General features: G+C 52.6%; 3 protein-coding genes across 3 annotated transcripts; all 3 read left to right on the top strand.

The window, feature by feature from the left end:
* Positions 1-181: 181 nt before the first annotated feature.
* Positions 182-1,887, top strand: ccsG (Cytochrome P450 monooxygenase ccsG; the record flags this gene model as incomplete). Its single annotated transcript, XM_032023909.1, has 3 exons — positions 182-653; positions 714-1,403; positions 1,475-1,887. The coding sequence occupies 3 exons, from the start codon at positions 182-184 to the stop codon at positions 1,885-1,887; spliced, it is 1,575 nt and encodes a 524-aa protein (XP_031879275.1).
* An 893-nt stretch (positions 1,888-2,780) lies between these two features.
* ccsD (Cytochrome P450 monooxygenase ccsD) lies at positions 2,781-4,545 on the top strand (the record flags this gene model as incomplete). The annotated part of the gene is made up of 3 exons (XM_032023907.1): positions 2,781-3,068; positions 3,129-4,026; positions 4,127-4,545. The coding sequence occupies 3 exons, from the start codon at positions 2,781-2,783 to the stop codon at positions 4,543-4,545; spliced, it is 1,605 nt and encodes a 534-aa protein (XP_031879339.1).
* An 876-nt stretch (positions 4,546-5,421) lies between these two features.
* Positions 5,422-18,211, top strand: ccsA-0 (Polyketide synthase-nonribosomal peptide synthetase; the record flags this gene model as incomplete). Its single annotated transcript, XM_032023906.1, has 7 exons — positions 5,422-6,024; positions 6,094-6,448; positions 6,506-8,125; positions 8,167-12,190; positions 12,260-12,975; positions 13,048-15,195; positions 15,258-18,211. The coding sequence occupies 7 exons, from the start codon at positions 5,422-5,424 to the stop codon at positions 18,209-18,211; spliced, it is 12,420 nt and encodes a 4,139-aa protein (XP_031879403.1).
* Between the last annotated feature and the right edge of the window lie 711 nt (positions 18,212-18,922).

Below are 18,922 nucleotides of genomic sequence, written 5' to 3'. Positions count from 1 at the left end.
GTGAACGAGGATTGGTGTCTCCGAAGCAACTACCGACCGCCGAACATGCAGGGGACCTCTGGCTTCAAGGAGTAAGATGATATAACCCTTATGCGCATCAGCTGTCGCGCATCTGCTGTACGCAGTACTGCTTTCATTCTTGTGTACGAAATCGACAACGCCTACCTCCAGGATCGACACCATGCTGCAACTACTGGGATTTGAACTGCTAACTGCAAAAGCATTCTTCTTGTTGTTAGTTGGTAGCATTGGGGTAACTCTTGTCTACTTCCTGCATTTTTACAACGTCTGGCCATTCGGCAATGACGTTGAGCCTGCGACAGCAGATCAGTTGCGACACATACCGTTGCTCCGGTTCGATGGATCGAACAATGTTGAGAGATACATGAATGAGACCCGGAGTCTTCTTCGGCAAGGCTACGAAAATTACTTGCGCCAAGGCATCCCTTTCCAGATACGTCACCCCGTCGGCGAATTGGGCTCCCAAGTCCTTCTACCAACGAAGTACTTGGAAGAAGTCAAGAAGGCCCCAACAGACCTCTTCAGCTTCGAGGCCTACTCAGCGAAGTCCTTCCTATTGGACTACAGTCGAGCCCCAAGACAGACGGAAGCTGCGGCACATGTGATCCGGGTTGACCTAAACAGAAACTTGGGTAAGCTGTCTATAACATCGATTCTTTCTTCCCTTCGATCTATGCTGATTCGTTCCCCAGGTCCTCTAGTGACAGACCTCTGGAACGAAGCCGCCCAGCACCTCAGCGAGAACGTCTCCTTTGAGTGGAAGACCGTGTCGGCTTATGAGCTCGTATGCAGCTTTGTGGCTCGCGTAGCTTCTGTCGCTCTCGTTGGAGCTCCGCTGTGCCGAAATCCGGCTTGGCAGCAGATCGTCGTTGAGACGACGTTTGTTGCGTTTGGGGCAGCACAAGCCATCAAAGACAAGTACACACCACGCTGGAGATGGCTGGCTCCGTGGTCAGAGTCGATTCAAAAGGACTTGCGACGTATAAGAAAACAGTCAATTGACCTGCTGCGGCCCCTCTACAAAGAACGGCGCGAGGCGATGTCAAACACGGACAGCTTCCGAGATCCATCTGAAGTTTACAGAGACGTCGTCTTCTGGCTCATGAAGAGCAATCAGAAAGATCGATCATTGTACGGAATTACTGAATCACAGCTATTCTTATCTTTGACAGCCATACACACTACGTCGGGGACACTCAATTCATTTGTTTACGATTGGATTGCGCATCCCGAATACCATGACGATATCTTGCTGGAAGTCACCGAGACCCTCGCCAAGGTTCAGGCTAATAATGGCCAATGGACACTGCAACATGTGGCTATGATGCGAAAGCTAGACAGTTTCATGAAAGAGAGTGCCCGGTTGAACCCCATAGGCTTCGGTGAGTCATGTTTCCCAAAGAGGTGAGCCGACGTCACGGAGCAAACTATTCGCTGACCCAGAGCTTTCTAGTTTCTACCCAGCGCTACACCCTAAAGCCGTACACGTTCAAGGATGGCTTCCACCTTCCGGCGGGCACGACTATCATGTTTCATTCCGACGGCGCTCACTATGACGCTGATAACTATCCGGACCCAGACAAATTTGATGGTTATAGGTTCTTGCGCCTCCGCGAGACAGTCGATCCTAATCGATTCCATTACGCATCGGTCTCGGATAGTGCGCTTGGTTTTGGGGCCGGGATACACGCATGTCCGGGTCGCTTTCTCAGCGCCATCGTTATGAAGTTTTTCCTGATCAATTTCATGACGCAGTACGAGTTCAAGTACGAGCATGGTGGCACAGAGAGACTGCCGAACCTCTACAATGACAACACTAGCAGACCCGCCCCAACTGTTAACCTGCTGGTTAGGAGAAAGTACTAGAAAAGACTCGAGGACTATGAATATCCTTTGGCGGGACACTCGAATACTCCCGCTTTGGTTCGCAGGCCACAATTGTATCGTCCATGGATAATTCATTTGGAATCTGTTGGCTTTCGGGACAAATATCCCAACAAAGCTGCATTCAAGCCTTTTATCCCATGGGATTTCGGGATGAAATCATGATGTCGATACCAAAAGCCCCTTCCTCGGACAAAGTTATAAAAAGAATACACTTCCCCATTCGTACACTCACCCGTAAATCACGCATATTAACGTGGTCATCTTCCATTCCCACCATCAAACCGAAGACTTAGGCAGTTCGCAATCGGGGCTTTTTCAGACAGAATCAACGAACATAGCTTCTATTGTCCAATTCATAGTTCAGTGATGCTGATACTCTTTCTGTATGCTGACTCGCTGCCCACGTGTATCCGACCTTAATCGATTACGAGGACGTGAGCGAGCCAATGGCCTTGGGCTGGCTTGGTATACCGTCTTGAAAAGACTGAGTCGTACGTGGTTGACGAGGATTTAGAGTTGGACCACTTCCCCTCATCTCCACGCTGCCCACCTGTTCGGACGCGTCAGGGATCCCCCTAATACACCCAGGATGCTTGGTTATATCCCGACTTTGGCGCACAATTCAGCCAATCGGGGTGCGGTCTCGGTGTGCAATCGCCGAGCCCGATAGCAAAGGCAACGGTGCAGGGATGCCGCAGCCGACAAGCATGGTCAAGCCATCCCAAGCTACAAGCTATGTCCACATCCGAACCCTGAGGAGAGCTTTGATATTCGCATCGTCGCTGTGCTTTTCAGCCATGTGAAGATCTTATCTTCCTTCACTCCAACCAATCTTCACCTCAACACCAAGACAGAAATCAAACGCACCCAAGATGTCATTTTCAATCGAATCCAAGATTATTGAACCATACCTGGTTCTCCGCCAAAGTCTGGCACCCCTCAGGCTTTCCAGATGGCAAATGTTCAAATTCATCGCCAGAACTGTCCTCTATTCAGCTTTCCCTCGTGTCTTCCTCCTGGGCACGGTCCTGAGTCTCGTCGTGTACGGTCTATATCGCGCAACTTCGGGTCGACAGCAACGAGAACCTGATCATGGCTTTCCCATCGTCAAAAGAAATGATTACCATTTCGACACCATCATTGCGGAAGGAAAGAAACTGGTGAGATGGCACTTATGTCTGCTTGACGGCAGCACAAAGAGCTGACGTTGGACCGCATAGTATCCGGACAAGCCTTTCATGGCCATCAACAAACGATACAGATTCGTCATCTACCCTACCAGCAGCTGGGACGAACTCAAACGAGTTCCCGAGCAGACAGCATCTATCATGAACTTCCAGCATGTGTGTAACTCTGGCGATTGGAGTCTTATCGGCGGCGAGACACACGAACTCGTCAAAACCATCACTGCCGAACTGACCCGCTCCCTGCCCGCACGTGTCCTCAACCGTCAGCAAGACGCCAAAATGACCTTTGACACCATTATCGGTCACTGCCCCGAGGAAAAGGGCTTCAACCTCCTAATGACGTCTTTGGAGATCATCGCCAAAATCAATGCCTGCACATTTGTTGGCAGAGAGCTTGGGCGCAATCAGCGCTGGGTCAAAGCCGTCATCTATTCTCCTCTGTTCGTTTACATGGCAGTCACGCTCCTGAATGCTACACCAAGCATCCTGAGATCGATTTTGCGTCCTTTGTACTTCCTGCCCGTTACCAAAAATTACTGGGACATGAAGCGGTTACTGAAGCCAAAGCTCAACGATGAAATCAAGACATTCAAGGAAACCAAGGATAAGCGCAAACTTCTCGTACCTAAGTCAGACGAAGATCTTCCCTTCACGCAATTTCTGTTGTCACGATACACCGAAGCTGCAGCAACGATTAAGCAACTCGTCACAGACTACATTCAAGTCAGCTACACCTCTACACCGACAACCGCTTCTGCATTGTATCACGCGTTATGGGAGCTGGCGCAGCACCCCAAGGCAGCCGATATCTTGCGTGAGGAGCTCAAGGAGGTTATGGTCGACGGTCAGCTGCCAAGGACCCACCTTCAAGAACTGAAGCGAATGGACAGCTTCCTCCGCGAGTCTTTCCGACTTCACCCCATTACTCGCTGTAAGTTACAATCCCAACCATGAACAAATTTCATTGTCGTCCTCGCAAGTACCTAGTATTTTTTCTTTCGGATTTTTGAAATAACCAACTTTGTTCGCAGTCACTCTTCAGCGTTACGTCAAAGAGCCTTTCCAGCTTTCTGACGGCTCTACGGTCCCGCCCGGCGTGATGGCAGTTGTAGACGCGCAGGAGATCAACAGGTCCCCTGATCTCTGGGAGAATCCTGAAAAGTTTGACATGGACCGTTTTTATCGCCTGCGGGAGTTGTCTGGCAACGACAACCGCTATCACTTCGTGACCACTAGCTCGAACTCGCCGGGCTGGGGCGATGGATTGCAGGCCTGCCCCGGTCGCTTCTTCGCCACTAGCACGCTCAAGATCGTCATCGCTCATGTTGTTATGAACTATGACATTCGTCTGAGTAAGGTAGCACCTCTGAAGAGCAGTCCCTTGGTCAACGGGTCGTACGCACCGGACAATTCGGTTGAGATATTGTTTAAGTCTCGATCTCCCAAGTAGCTAAAGCGCTGGAACAACAAGCATTTCCACCCACCAAGTCAAATTCAGTAGCATTATTGAAATAGGATTCGCATTTTCATTGTCGAGAATCATTATTGACACAGTTTCGCAATCAAATACGTTGTCTAGAAATATCGCGTTAGTCTCCAAGACTAGTAGTGACACGTCCGCTAACTAATCATATTTCTCTTCTGTGAACATGGGTTTAGTTCTAGGGACATCTCGTATTTCTTTTAAAAAAGACGAGATGGCATTCTCTTTGTGAGGCAAGTACATTTGGCATCTTTCCATGGACAAGAATAACGAGACATGGGCTATCTATTTCCTGTGTTGACGCTTCATGCTTATTTGAGACGACTATTCCCAAAAATGTCGGTTTCTGTAGTTTTACGCAAACACAAGATTTTTGAAAATTCAACAGGGCTCTTAATCTGCCGAGAGAGGTCGTGGCTGGTTAGGCCATGTTGAGTTCGCCCTTTGCAGCTGGACTTTGGGGTCGGCGTTTCGGGGCCGATTCAAAATCGGCGTCAACTCCCTGGTTCGGCGAACAAAGGTGGGGCAGGAAATGCAGTGGTACATAGCTGAGTCATTCTGAGGCTGGATAGGAAGATCGGAAACTTGGAACATTGGTTCGAAAGTCAGTCTTGTTGGAAGTTAGTTTGTCCCAATGCAAGGTACAGAGCTTCTTGTCATCGGAGTTCGGACCGGTGAGCTTTTGTCGCAGCATTGCAGATGTAATGCAACGGTTCGTGTAGACACCGGTTTGGTTGACTACGGACCGTATCTTTAAAAGAAGACTCTTGGAAATGACATTGCTTAGCCTAAAGCTTGTAGAGCTCCTTTGCCGTTATTTTCAACAAGTCCCAAAAGCTCAACATGAAGACCCAGAACGAGCCCATCGCCATCATTGGCACTGGCTGTCGCTTTCCCGGAAGCTGCGACGCTCCTTCCAAGCTATGGGAGCTATTGGAAAACCCTCGAGACTTGTTGAAGGAAATTCCAGACGATCGATTCAGCGCCGACGGCTTCTATCACCCCCAAAACTCCCATCATGGAACCAGCAACGTACGACATTCGTACCTGCTGGACGAGGATTTGCGCACCTTTGACGCCCAGTTCTTTGGAATCAAGGCTACTGAGGCAAGCTCGATTGATCCACAGCAGCGTCTGCTCATGGAAACTTTGTATGAGGCACTGGAGTCGGCTGGGCTGTCTGTAAAACGACTGCAAGGTTCCGACACGGCCGTCTATGTTGGCGTGATGAGCGCCGACTTTACCGAGATGCTGGCGCGTGATATCGAGAAATACCCCACGTATTTTGCTACAGGCACAGCACGCAGCATTCTTAGCAACCGCCTGTCTTATTTCTTCGACTGGCACGGCCCGTCCATGACAATCGACACAGCTTGCTCATCGAGCTTGATTGCTCTGCACCAAGCTGTGCAGGTCCTTCGTTCAGGACAATCCAGAGTCGCCGTGGTAAGTTCAGGCTTTGGAACCACATGGGCAGAATTAGATTGGTGGTGAAGCACATGCTGATGTCAACAGGCTGCCGGGTCGAACCTCATCTTAGGCCCAGAACAATACATCGCAGAGAGTAAGCTGCAGATGCTCTCCCCAGCGGGAAGAAGCCGCATGTGGGATGCGGAAGCTGACGGATATGCCCGTGGGGAGGGTATCGCCGCTGTCGTCCTCAAGACTCTCAGCCAGGCGCTGGCCGATGGCGATGATATCGAGTGTATCATCCGCGAAACCGGCATTAATCAAGACGGCAAAACTCCCGGTATCACCATGCCTAGCTCCAAAGCACAAGCCTCTTTAATTAGATCTACCTACGCCAGGGCAGGTCTTGACTTGAGCAAAGCAAGCGATCGACCTCAGTTCTTTGAGGCTCATGGTACTGGTGAGTTATTTATGATGCCGTCGATGCTATTTGCATCACAATTACTAACAAGACTAGGTACTCCCGCCGGAGACCCCATTGAAGCTGCAGCAATCAGCGACGCTTTCTTCGGCGACGACGTAAAGTCCAAGTCTACAAACACGCACGACACTCTTTTTGTTGGCTCTATAAAGACAGTCATTGGTCACACTGAAGGAACTGCCGGTCTGGCGGCCATTATCAAGGCCTCGCAAGCGCTACAATCAGGCACTCTTCCACCGAATCGTCTTTTCAACCGACTGAATCCCAAGATTGAGCCCTATTATTCAAATCTGAAGATCCTGACCGCGGCACAACCGTGGCCGAGACTGCCAGAAAATGGCATACGCAGAGTCAGTGTCAACAGTTTCGGTTTCGGAGGCGCGAATGCCCACGCCATCGTCGAGAGTGCGGACGCCTACGTAGCCAAGAAGACATCGGTGCCAAGCCCCCGCTCATTTGCACCTTGTCTCCTCTCAGCTGCTTCAGACACTGTCCTTACTTCCATGATCGAGCGCCTCAAGAGCTTTTTGAAGAACCAACAGTCCACCGGCAGTACCGGGATCAACATGCGCGACCTGGCATGGACGCTGTGTAACCGTCGCTCAACCTTGGGGTCCCGCACTGTCGTGCCCGCAGCCAAAGATACGCAAGATCTCATCGACAAGTTGGACGCTTCCATTCAGTCCCCCGCTGTCTCATCCGCCAACAAGTCGTCCGATACCGGCATTCGGGCATTCGGCGTGTTCACGGGACAGGGCGCACAGTGGCCGCGGATGGCGGCTGAGTTGATTGAGGACTCTCCCTCCGTTGCGAACATCATCAAACGCCTCGATCAGAGCTTGCAATCACTGCCACCGCGCGACCGACCGTCATGGACGCTGCGCGATCAACTGCTAGCTCCAAAAGAATCCTCCATGGTGGCCAACTCATCTCTGGCGCAACCGCTTTGCACGGCCGTCCAGATCATACTTGTTGATCTGTTGAGAGTTGCTGGAATACAATTCTCTGCGGTGGTTGGTCATTCTTCGGGCGAGATTGGCGCAGCATACGCCGCCGGCTATCTTTCCGCGACTGATGCAGTCCGGATCGCCTATTACCGAGGTCTTCACCTCCAGTTGGTGACTACAAAAGGAGCCATGATAGCTGCGGGGACGACGTTTGAGGATGCACAAGAGCTTTGCTCGCTGCCTGCCTTCGAGGGGCGAGCATGTGTGGCTGCGAGTAACTCTCCAGCCAGCGTCACGTTGTCAGGTGACGCCGATGCCATCGAGGAGATCCAGATCGTCCTCGAAGATGAGAAGAAGTTCAATCGCCTTCTCAAAGTGGACCGTGCTTATCACTCTCATCATATGAAGGTCGTGGCCGAGCCATACAAGAGGTCGCTGGAAGAGTGCGGGATCAATATCTTGCGTCCTACCAACGGTTGTCGCTGGGTGTCGTCCGTTTTTACGTGCGAGATTTCTGAAATTCCTCCGCATGTGAGCCTTGGCAGTTCGTACTGGGCTTCCAACCTCGTCGAACCAGTTAGGTTTGCTGAGGCCTTGGAGGTGCTTTACTTGGGCAATACAATGGACGGAATGTTCAATCTCGGAATCGAGGTCGGACCCCATCCCGCACTTCAGGGCCCTGTGAAGCAGACTGGCAAGTCATTACCCTGTTACTAAACAAATTTCGTGACTAACTATTTCCTCGCATAGTGCAAGAATACACTGGGGAGTCACCGCTGGCTTACACGGGACTATTGGAGCGTGGGAAGAACGGCACCGAAAGCGTCTCCAAGGGCCTTGGTTACATCTGGCAGACCTTTGGAGAGGGTGTCGTTGATTTCAACGCATATGAAACCTTCTGTTCCGGTGAACTTGTTGACAAATCGAACTTCGCCGTCACAAAGGGCCTTCCCACCTATCCTTGGGACCACAGTCGGACATTTTGGCAAGAGTCTCGGCTCTCAAAGGCTTTCAGGACGAATAAGAACCGCTCTCATGAGCTTCTCGGCCGCCAGATCCTAGACGGCGTACCAGGCCGCATGCGATGGCGCAATATCATTAAGCGCAGCGAGATTGAGTGGCTCGAGGGTCATCAAGTCCAGAGTCAGATCGTGTTCCCCGCGGCTGCGTACGTTTCGGCTTGTATCGAAGCCTGTATGCGTGCGTTCTCCGAAGATGGCTCTGTTCAGTGCATTGAGCTTCGCGACTTCGACATTGGACATGGAATGGTGTTTGAGGAAGATGACAGCAATGGTGTCGATGCGACAATTGAACTGGGCGAAATAACGAAATCGGACAACACCGTCAGCGCCCGATTTGGGTTCCACTCCACGGCAAGCAACGATGCCCTGGCCATGAACACTCATGCCAGCTGCCGAGTTATCGTCGTTCTGGGTGAAAGTGACGCCAATCTCCTGCCGCCGAAGCCGCAAGATGAAGACGACTTTTTGTTGTTAGATGTCGAAGAAGACCGATTCTACAACAACCTCGATGGCCTCGGCTTTGGGTACTCGGGGCCTTTTCGCGCCCTCCGGAGACTGAGGCGCCGGCTTGGCTATGCCGAGGGTCTCATCCAGAACCCGGCCTCAACAGTCGACATCAACGTGCAACCGCCGTTACTTGTTCATCCAGCTACACTGGACTCGGGCATTCAGTCCATCATGATGGCTTACTCGTACCCTGGAGATACTATGCTGCGCTCCGTCTATGTTCCCACGCGATTTCAACGCATCCTTGTCAATCCAACACTTTGCGCTGATTTTGCTGGTCAACCTGTAAAGGTCCCGTTCGACTCGGTTGCATTCACCGGCGCAGCGAAGAGTGTGACAGGTGACATCAACATTTACTCACCTCGTGGAGCCACCTTCAAAGCTCTCCAGCTCGAGGGTCTTCAGACTCGACCACTTTCTGATCCCACTCAGTCCGACGGGATTAACATTTTCACCGAGATGTCATGGAATGTTGCCAAACCCGACGCCGAAACTGCCATCGCAACGACATCTGTCCCGCCTCTGGATGGAGATTTCTTCTTCGCACTCGAGCGCGTTGCTTACTATTATCATCGCGTTCTGGGCCGCGCATTTCCCTCCGACGAGCGCGAGAATCTGGAATGGAACTTCAAGCGGTTGCTCGAGTACAATGACTACGTTCTGAACAGCGTCGCAACGGGGACGAACCCATTCGCGAAAGACGAGTGGAAGTATGACACCGAAGAGATTATCAACGGGATCCTCGACAAGTACCCTCAGAGCGCCGACCTGAGGCTCATGCGAGCCGTTGGTGATAATATCGTCGCCGTGGCTCGGAAGGAAACCACGATGCTCGAGCACATGATCCAGGACAACAAGCTCAATAACTTCTACGAGTTCGGAGAGGGCTTTCCCCGCTACACTTTGTACCTAGCTACTTTTGCTGGCCAAGTCGCCCACCGGTATCCTCACATGAAGGTTCTCGAGATCGGCGCCGGGACGGGTGGTGCTACGAAGGCCGTTCTCAGGGAAGTGGGTGACCAGTTCTCTAGGTACGACTTCACCGATATCTCAGGCGGATTCTTCGAGAAGGCGTCCGGGGTCTTTTCGCCATACAAGTCCAAGATGAACTTCAGAGTTTTGGACATAGAGAAAGATCCTTTGGCACAGGGCTTCGAAGAAGGGTCGTACGACCTCATTGTGGCATCCCTTGTGCTCCACGCCACCCGCAACCTGGCGGAGACCATGGTCAACGTCCGCAAGCTGCTTAAGCCGGGCGGTTATCTGTTGCTGCTTGAGATCACAGAAAACGAGCAGATGCGATTCGGTCTCCTCTTTGGCGGTCTTCCTGGATGGTGGCTTGGAGCCGATGACGGTCGCGTCTTGTCCCCGTGCATCGGTCTTGAGGCATGGGACAATGTTTTCAAACAGACTGGATTCTCCGGAGTTGAGACCGTTGTTCCACACCACGACAATCTCCCAGTTCCGCTGTCCGTTATCGTGGCGCAAGCAGTCGACAGCAAGGTCGAGTTCCTGAAACAGCCCTTGAGCCAATCTTTAGAGGCCAATGTCATCCCTCGGCTGACAATTATTGGCGGTGGATCTGAAAGCTCAGCGCTGGCTTTCGAAGTGCAAAGGCTTCTCTTCACGCACTATGGTGCCATACGGTTCGTCGAGTCACTGCACAGTCTCCAGGACGGCGACTTGGATGTTGGTGGCAGCGTTCTGTGTCTGGCCGATATAGATGGTCCTGTGTTGGAATCGATTGATGCGACCAAGCTCCGAGGCTTCCAGGAAGTCTTTCAGCAATCCAAGCATGTTCTTTGGGTTACTAGAGGCGTTCGTGACGGAGACCCCTACGCCAGAATGGTTGTCGGATTCGGAAGGACGATTGTGCTTGAGATGCTGCACTTGCGACTTCAGTTCCTTGACCTTGACACCACAGCGATACTCAGCCCCTATGCCATTGCCGAGGCGATGCTCCGGTTTGACGTGGCAGGTTCCTGGGATGAGAGCGGCGACATGGCATACTCTCTGCTGCACTCTCACGAGCCTGAGGTGTTCCTCGACGCTAGTGGTAAACTCTTTGTCCCTCGCTTTAAGCACAATACCGACATGAACAATCGCTACAAGTCGGGAAGGGGCACAGTCAGAGATCTGGTCAACACCAAAACTTCAACAATTGAGCTCCGTCATCAAAGCGACAGCAAGACATGGGAGCTTATGGAAGTTGATGCTAAACCTACTCATCCATCATGGTTCTCACGAGATTATCTTGTTGGCGTGGATGTCACCTACTCTGTCAACCGATCCGTGGCCATAGCCAAGGACTGCTTTCTCTTCCCTGTGCTAGGGAAAGATACTCGCACTGGCGACTCTGTCCTGGCGTTGGCTCCGAGTTCGGCATCCAAGGTCTCTATTCCAAGGTCGTTTGTTCTCTACGGGATCCCCTTCTCAGAGGACCAAGGGGCCGAGATTGTCGAGATGTTCTACTCAGAGCTAGTCGCACGCGCGGCCTTGGGCAACGAAAGCCTGTCCGGCACTCAGGTTATCCTGATTGAGCCCCGGAATCACTTGGCTGAGTCGGTGAACAGGTTGGCAACTGACCAGGGGGCCAGTGTTCTGTGTCTGACATGCAAACCCGACACCAGGTGGACTCAAGTCGGGCCCCGGACGTCCAAGTTGGCAATTCAGCACCTGATCAAGTCCTATACCGCGCCTGAAGCCAACTACTGTGTCATGGACATGGCTGACGACGGGAATGTCACTATGGCAATCTCGGACTTCTTGCCACCAGCCCAACGCCGCATCGTCCGAAAGGCCGATCTCACTAGCTCTGCTGCCCACCTACCGACGCGCGACTGTTTGAGAGACATTAGAACTGTTCTAGCCGATGCCTCTAGTTATGTCCTGGACAGCCGAAGGATGACAAAGAGCATGCGTGGACCAGCCGAGCCAGCTTTCGCTGTCCTCTCACCCACAGATGTGTCCGGCCCGGACTCCCCTGCAGAGTTTGTCGTCTCTTGGAAATCTTTGACGAACATGGTCCCTGTTTCTGTGGAACCCATTGAAACCAAGGTTCGTTTCCAGAGCGACAAGACGTACTGGCTGGTTGGTCTTACCGGTGGCCTCGGTCTTTCGCTGTGTGCCTGGATGGTGCGACAAGGCGCTCGTCACATTGCCTTAAGCAGCAGAAACCCCAAGATCGATGCGGGCTTCCTGTCCAAGATGCGTGGGAAGGGTGTCAGCATCGAACTGCTTGCCGTGTAAGTCTCATCTTTTGCCCAGATTTGTTGACAGTGGTGGTCCATCGCTAACCTGTGCTTTGCAAATAGCGACGTTATTGACCGTGATTCTGTCCAAAATGCACACAAGACCATTGAAAGAACCATGCCAGCGATTGCCGGAGTCGCTCAAGGCGCCATGGTGCTTCACGACACCATGTTTACCGAGCTTGACATGGAGCGCGTGGAGAAGGTCACGAAGCCCAAGATTCAAGGCAGTTTGCATCTCGAAGAAATATTCCACGATGCGGAGCTAGACTTTTTCGTCTTCTTCTCCTCGATGGCATCCATCGTCGGCAATCCGGGCCAGTCGGCCTACGCCGCGGCCAACATGTTCATGTCTGGTCTTGCTACCCAGCGCAGACGCCGAGGACTCAACGCCTCAGCCGTTCATATCGGAGCCATTTTCGGCAACGGGTATGTCACGAGAGAGCTGACACTCGCCCAACAGGAATACCTGAAAAGGGTAGGAAACCAATGGCTCTCGGAGCAGGACTTCCACACCCTCTTTGCCGAGGCTGTCTACGCTGGACAGGCGCATCGCGGCAAGAACCCCGAGCTCGCTACGGGCTTGATGACCATTGATGACAGCGACGATTTCGGGAAGAACGTCACATGGTTCAACAACCCCATGTTTCAGCATTGCGTGAGAACAGCACAGAATCAGGGACAGGCAGTGGACTCTGGCAAGAGCCGTCGCCGAGTCCAAGCCAAAGTTCTGCTTCAAGAGGCCGTCAGCTCAGATGATATCCGCGAGATTATCTACGGTTAGTACCGCCATCTCGAATGAACTACTTATTGAAGTAACGTTCTGAAACTAATGGTATTTGACACGATAGACGCCTTTGCAGCCAAGTTGCAGGACGCTCTGCAAGTCGAGGAGGGCCGAGCTGTGGGCAGCTTGACAGCAGACAATCTTGGAATTGACTCTTTGGTCGCGGTTGACATCCGCTCCTGGTTCATCAAGGAGTTCCAGGTCGAGGTTCCAGTCCTAAAAATTCTTAGCGGCGCCACCGTTGACGACATCATCGCCCAAGCCCAGAAGCTGCTGTCGAAGGATCTGATCCCCAAGTTTGATGCGAACGCAACAGGCTTGTCCAAGCCTCGAGAGAAGGTCACAACTGCGGTACCGACAGAGGTGAAGGATACCCCGGTGGCGTCCCCGAAACCAACAGCAACGGCGCCGAAGGCTGATTCGTTCAAGCCCAAGGCCGTGAGCAAGCCTGGGATGTCTGCTTTTCCATCGAATAAGATGGAGAAGAAGGAAACCAAGCCTACAATCTCCTTCAACTTGCCGAAGCAACAACCACCAAAGGAAGAGACACGGACGCAGGTGATTCCGAAACAAGACCCTGTTGCTCCGTCTCAGTTATCGCCTTCAACACCCGCCAAGTCCATCTGGTCACCCACCACAGACGTCAGGTCTAGCATTGACTCTATGATGTTCGACAAATCCACAACAATGTCTATCCCTGATTCTCCAGCAAGTTCCATGTCAACTCCGGTATCCAATGTCGACAAGCCCGAGACCGGATGCCAGCAACTTTACCACAACACATTCCGTACTCTTGCGGAGCCAGATATCTGCAAGTATCTCGCGCAGAATAACGCGATTGCCAGCGCCGGCACACAGATTACCAAGAGCGTTCCCATCTCCTTCGCTCAGTCTAGATTTTGGTTCCTGCAACATCTTCTGGACAAGCCTGCGTCTGCTCTCAACATCACCATGGCCATCGACCTTCGGGGTCCATTGAATATTCAGAAGCTCGAGAGAGCAGTCTTGTCTGTGGGCCAGCGACATGAGGCACTCCGCACCAGGTTCACATCCAGCAAGAACTCGGAGGGTGTTGTGCAAGAGGTCCTTGAGGGGTCGTGCCTGAGCCTTGAGGTCTATGAGATAAACTACGCCAGCCATGCTGAGCAGTTTTACAAGGCGCTAGCCGATCACAAGTACCGGCTCGAGCAAGGCGAGAACATGAGAATCATTCTCCTCAGAATGATGCCGACATCATACCGTCTCCTCATCGGTTACCACCATATCAACATGGATGGCGTCAGTCTTGAAGTCGTTTTGCGAGAACTCCAACTCGGTTACGATGGTCAAAACCTCTCCCCGGCGCGAGACATCATGCAGCACCCCGATTCCTCCAAGCAGCAGCGATTGGACTACGTTTCAGGACGCTGGTCTGAGGATCTCGCCTTCTGGCGCAACGAGTTCAGAGGCCAGCCCCCTCCGGTGCTCCCTCTTCTTCCCTTGGCTAAGGCACAGTCCCGCGTGCCTCTGACCACGTACTCGACAACCACGACCGAGTTCTACCTTGACGAGGAAACTTCGACCAGTATCCAGTCAACCTGCAAGATGCTCAAAGTTTCACCCTTCCATTTCCACCTTGCCGTCTTCTACACGCTGTTGGCTCGGCTGGTCGACGTTGATGAGCTTTGTATCGGCGTTAGCTCAGCAAACCGACAAAGCCCCGAGGCCATGGAGAGTGTCGGCTTGTACCTGAACCTTCTTCCCCTTCTCTTCAAAGTCGACCGAAACCACACCTTTGCCAACGTCCTCAAGCTAGTCCGAACCAAGGCCCTCAACGCTTTCAGCCATGCGGTGGTGCCATTCGATGTCATCGTCAAGGAGCTCGGCGTCGCAGGAACCATTTTGCATAGTCCGATCTTCCAGGCAATGGTCAACTACCGCCCAGGAGTATCGGATGCTCGGCAGTTCTGCGACTGCGAAAGTGAGATTTTGACATTCAAGCAGGGCGACGTGGCGTATGATCTGACGTTGGACATCATCGAGAATCCTGGTGGTGCATGTCGTATCATGCTCAGCGGCCAGTCGGTCTTCTATGGCGAGTCAGAAATGACCCACATGAAGAGCATGTACTTGGAGCTCGTGAACTCCGTCTCTCGCAACCCGGCAACTCGATTGAGTGCTGCTCCTATCTACCGTTCAGAAGATATCAAGGCGGCCATTGAACTTGGACGAGGTAAGTTCTAGCGAGCAGTATTTGTGTGAGGCGTTTCACAATCACTAATGCGTTTTCTACAGGACCCTTCCAAAAGCCGAAGTGGCCAGCGACCCTCGTACATAGGATTGACGACATGACCGAGTGCTTCGGCGACAGAATTGCTGTTAAAGACGGCCAGGCAACAAGCATCACCTACCGGGAAATGTCACGAAGGATCGGGACCATCAGCAACGCTTTGAGCAAACATTGTACCCGCCCCATTGACATCAACAGCAAAGTCGGAGTCCTCCTCGATCCCAGCTTCGATTGGATTTGCTCGATGCTGGCCGTTCTCCGCCTGGGAGCAATATATGTACCTCTCGACATCACCATCGGCTGGGAAAGACTATCGTCCATTGTGCGAGATTGCGAACCGGATCTGGTTCTGGTCAACAATCGAACAGAGCCCGAGGCTAATCATCTGCAACACACCATTGCATCTGAGCAGCTGGTCAATGTTGAAGCTCTCGCAACGGCCTTGAACCAACGCGCGGGCCCCATCGCAGCCCAGTCAGAACTTGTTGCGGCCCTCATGTACACCAGCGGCTCGACGGGTGTGCCTAAAGGAATTGTTATGAAGCACGAGTCATTCCGCAACACTGTTGAAGTGTTGACGGAGATGGTGTCTTACCGCGAGGGACAAGAAACGTCACTCCACCAGAGTTCCTACAGCTTCGATATGTCTCTCAGTCAGATCTTCTTGGCCCTTTCCAACGGAGGTACGGTCCACGTTGTTCCGAGGGAGCTACGCGGCGATCCGGAGGCCATCTCTTCAATCATCGCCAAAGAGGGCATCACATTCACGACGGCTACCCCGTCTGAGGCCATCAGCTGGATCAATTACGGAGATTCCGCAGCGCTCGGCAAGTCGTCCTGGAGAAAGTTGTTGAGTGGCGGCGAGCCAGTCAAGGAAAGTCTGACCAGGAGCTTGCGGAAGGTTGATAATCCAGATCTGGAGCTGGTTGACTGTTATGGCCCTACAGAAATCACCTTTTGCTGCAGTACCAGGGTGGTAGACTACCGCCTCGACACAATTCCCAGTACCGAAGCGGAAGGGTTCAAGACTTGGCCTAACTACTCTGTATACATTCTCGATGCCAACCGAAAGGTTGTTCCTACCGGAGTTCTCGGTGAGATCGCCGTCGGCGGCGCGGGTGTTGTCGCTGGATACAGCCACCGCGAGCTCAACAATGTTGGCTTCGCTCAAGACGCCTGGGCCTCTTCAGAGTTCTCACAGAGTGGCTGGAATCGACTGCATGTGACTGGAGACACTGGCAAGCTCAACCCGACCGACGGTACGCTCATTCTCGGTGGAAGAATTGCGGGAGACACCCAGATCAAGCTTCGAGGCATGCGCATCGACGTTCGTGAGATCGAATTGGCCATCATGCAAGCCGCCGAGGGGAGCATCTCAGACGTGGTGGTGGCCGCCCGCGAGTCCAAGGCCACCGGTGCTAGTTCCTTGATTGCATTCGCCCTGACAGCCGGTTCGCAAGCGTCTCAGGACCTTAACCGCGTTCTGGCTCGACTTCCTTTGCCCGGATACATGCGTCCAGCAGCCATCATTTCTCTCGATGAGTTCCCCAAGAATCCTTCCGGCAAGGTCGATAGGATCGCTTTGAACAACATCCCGCTGCCTAAAACACAAGAGTTGGAGATTCAATCTGCGGGCCATGGTGATGATGAGCTCAACGACATTGAATTACAGCTGTTGCAGCTCTGGTCACAGCTCATATCACTCGAGGTGCTCTCGCAGTACCAGATCACCAAGGAATCCAACTTCTTCCACGTCGGTGGGAGCTCTATTCTGCTCGTCCAGTTACGAGCGCTGATCGAGAGCTCTTTCGGCACAAAGGTCACCCTGTTCCAGCTATTTGAATCAGGTACGCTGGCAGGCATGGCGGGAGTCATCGCCTCACTCTCGTCCGCTTTCTCGGAGACACCAGCAGCACAAGTCATCGCCACCACTGAGATAGACTGGGAGAAGGAAACCAGCATCTCTCCCGACCTGCTCCGTGTGCGCGGTGAGCGATTCCACTTCGGGAACCCGACCGTTGTTGTACTCACGGGAGCCACCGGCTTCCTAGGCCGAGCCATCCTGACACGCCTGCTCGAAGACAGCGTCGTCGAGAAGATCCACTGTCTCGCTGTCCGTCGGGACATCCAGGACGAGATATTTCGCTCGCCCAAGGTTGTCCTGCACCACGGAGATCTAGCGGCTCCGCACTTTGGTCTATCGGAGAAGAAGCTTTCCGATATCTTCTCCAAAGCACACGCCGTGATCCACAATGGCGCTGATGTTTCCTTCATGAAATCTTACGCCACCCTGAAGCCGGTCAACTTCGAGACCACAAAGAAGCTCGTGCGTCTCAGTTTGCCGCGCCGAGTTTCCTTCCATTACATCTCATCGGCTAGCATCGTCCAACTCACGGGACAAGAGACCTGGGGTGTCGAGTCCGTCAAGCCTTACCCGCCACTTGCAAGCAGGAACATGAGCGGATACATCGCGACCAAGTGGGCCAGTGAGCGATACCTTGAGAAGATCAGCGATCAGTGCGACTTGCCCATCTGGATTCACCGTCCCTCTTCCATCAAGGGGGTGGGCGCACCGGCGGGCGACCTGATCTCCAATCTGCTGCATTATTCGAGAGACATCAAAGCCATGCCCGACGTCAGCTCCTGGAACGGCTGGCTGGACTTCATCACGGTGGAGGGCGCGGCTATGCAAGTCGTAGATGAGGTTTACAAGGATTACTCTTGGCCAGGCCGGGTCGCATATCTCTACGAGAGTGGCGAGGAGATTGTTCCATTGACGGACCTTAAGGCCACGCTTGAGCGCGATACTGGATGTGAGTTTGAGGTGCTGGCGATGGATGAGTGGGCAACACGAGCTGAGTCCAAAGGAATGAGCGTGCTACTTGGCGAGTATCTACGTGGCGCGGCCAATGCGCCCGTTACGCTAACAATGTTGCAGAAGGAAGAAGCCTGGCTTTGAGAGTCTAGCGGTTCTTCCACTAACTTAACGATGATCATGACATGGAGTTCCAGGAGTTCTGGTGATGGTTCTTCTTTTTAATGATATTTCATTTCTACTTCATAGTGTAATACGACTGAGCACATGTATTTCAACCAAATAATCCAAGATATGTCTGTGTCCAAGATGATGACGCTCTTCATCGCTTGCCAGCCCAACTCACGCGATAGATACATGTAAGCTTCCCAGTTGATCTGAACATCCAGACAATTGCAAACACCCTCTCATTCTCTCTCAATCAAGACTCCACATCCGCGCTATACATGTGATCCGACAGCATCTTATCACCCGAATCACTCGGGCAGCTTGCGTTACTTCGTATTGACATCTTGCCGTGCGGTCCAGTCAATCACATCATTGATGGGGTCTAGAAGTCACCCGATCCCACTTGCCGTAACCATACTCATGCAAGAATTTCAAAGTAGAGAGTCAATGCCAACTCCCTACCTATATTCATAAAATTGATGGCACAAGCCTTGGTCAACTGTGAAAGAGGGGTAGGTTTCCTTCCAGACGAGCCCCTATGCTTTCTCTGTCTTACGCACTTCATATATCGACAGCGATCATTCCCAAGGTGAGCAGGGTAGCTACTCAGCGTCATGCATTCAGCCATCCCCCGATCCAAGGCGCCGAATTCCCGACCGAACGCCCTTTTTGTTTCAGCCAGGGTCA

The sequence above is a fragment of the Colletotrichum fructicola genome, assembly GCF_000319635.2.
Source record: "Colletotrichum fructicola Nara gc5 chromosome Unknown KSG_Nara_v1_contig01, whole genome shotgun sequence".
In the NCBI taxonomy this organism is placed as follows: Eukaryota; Fungi; Ascomycota; class Sordariomycetes; order Glomerellales; family Glomerellaceae; genus Colletotrichum; species Colletotrichum fructicola.
Note: the sequence above shows the minus strand (reverse complement) of the source record. Positions and strands in the feature narration are given on the sequence as shown.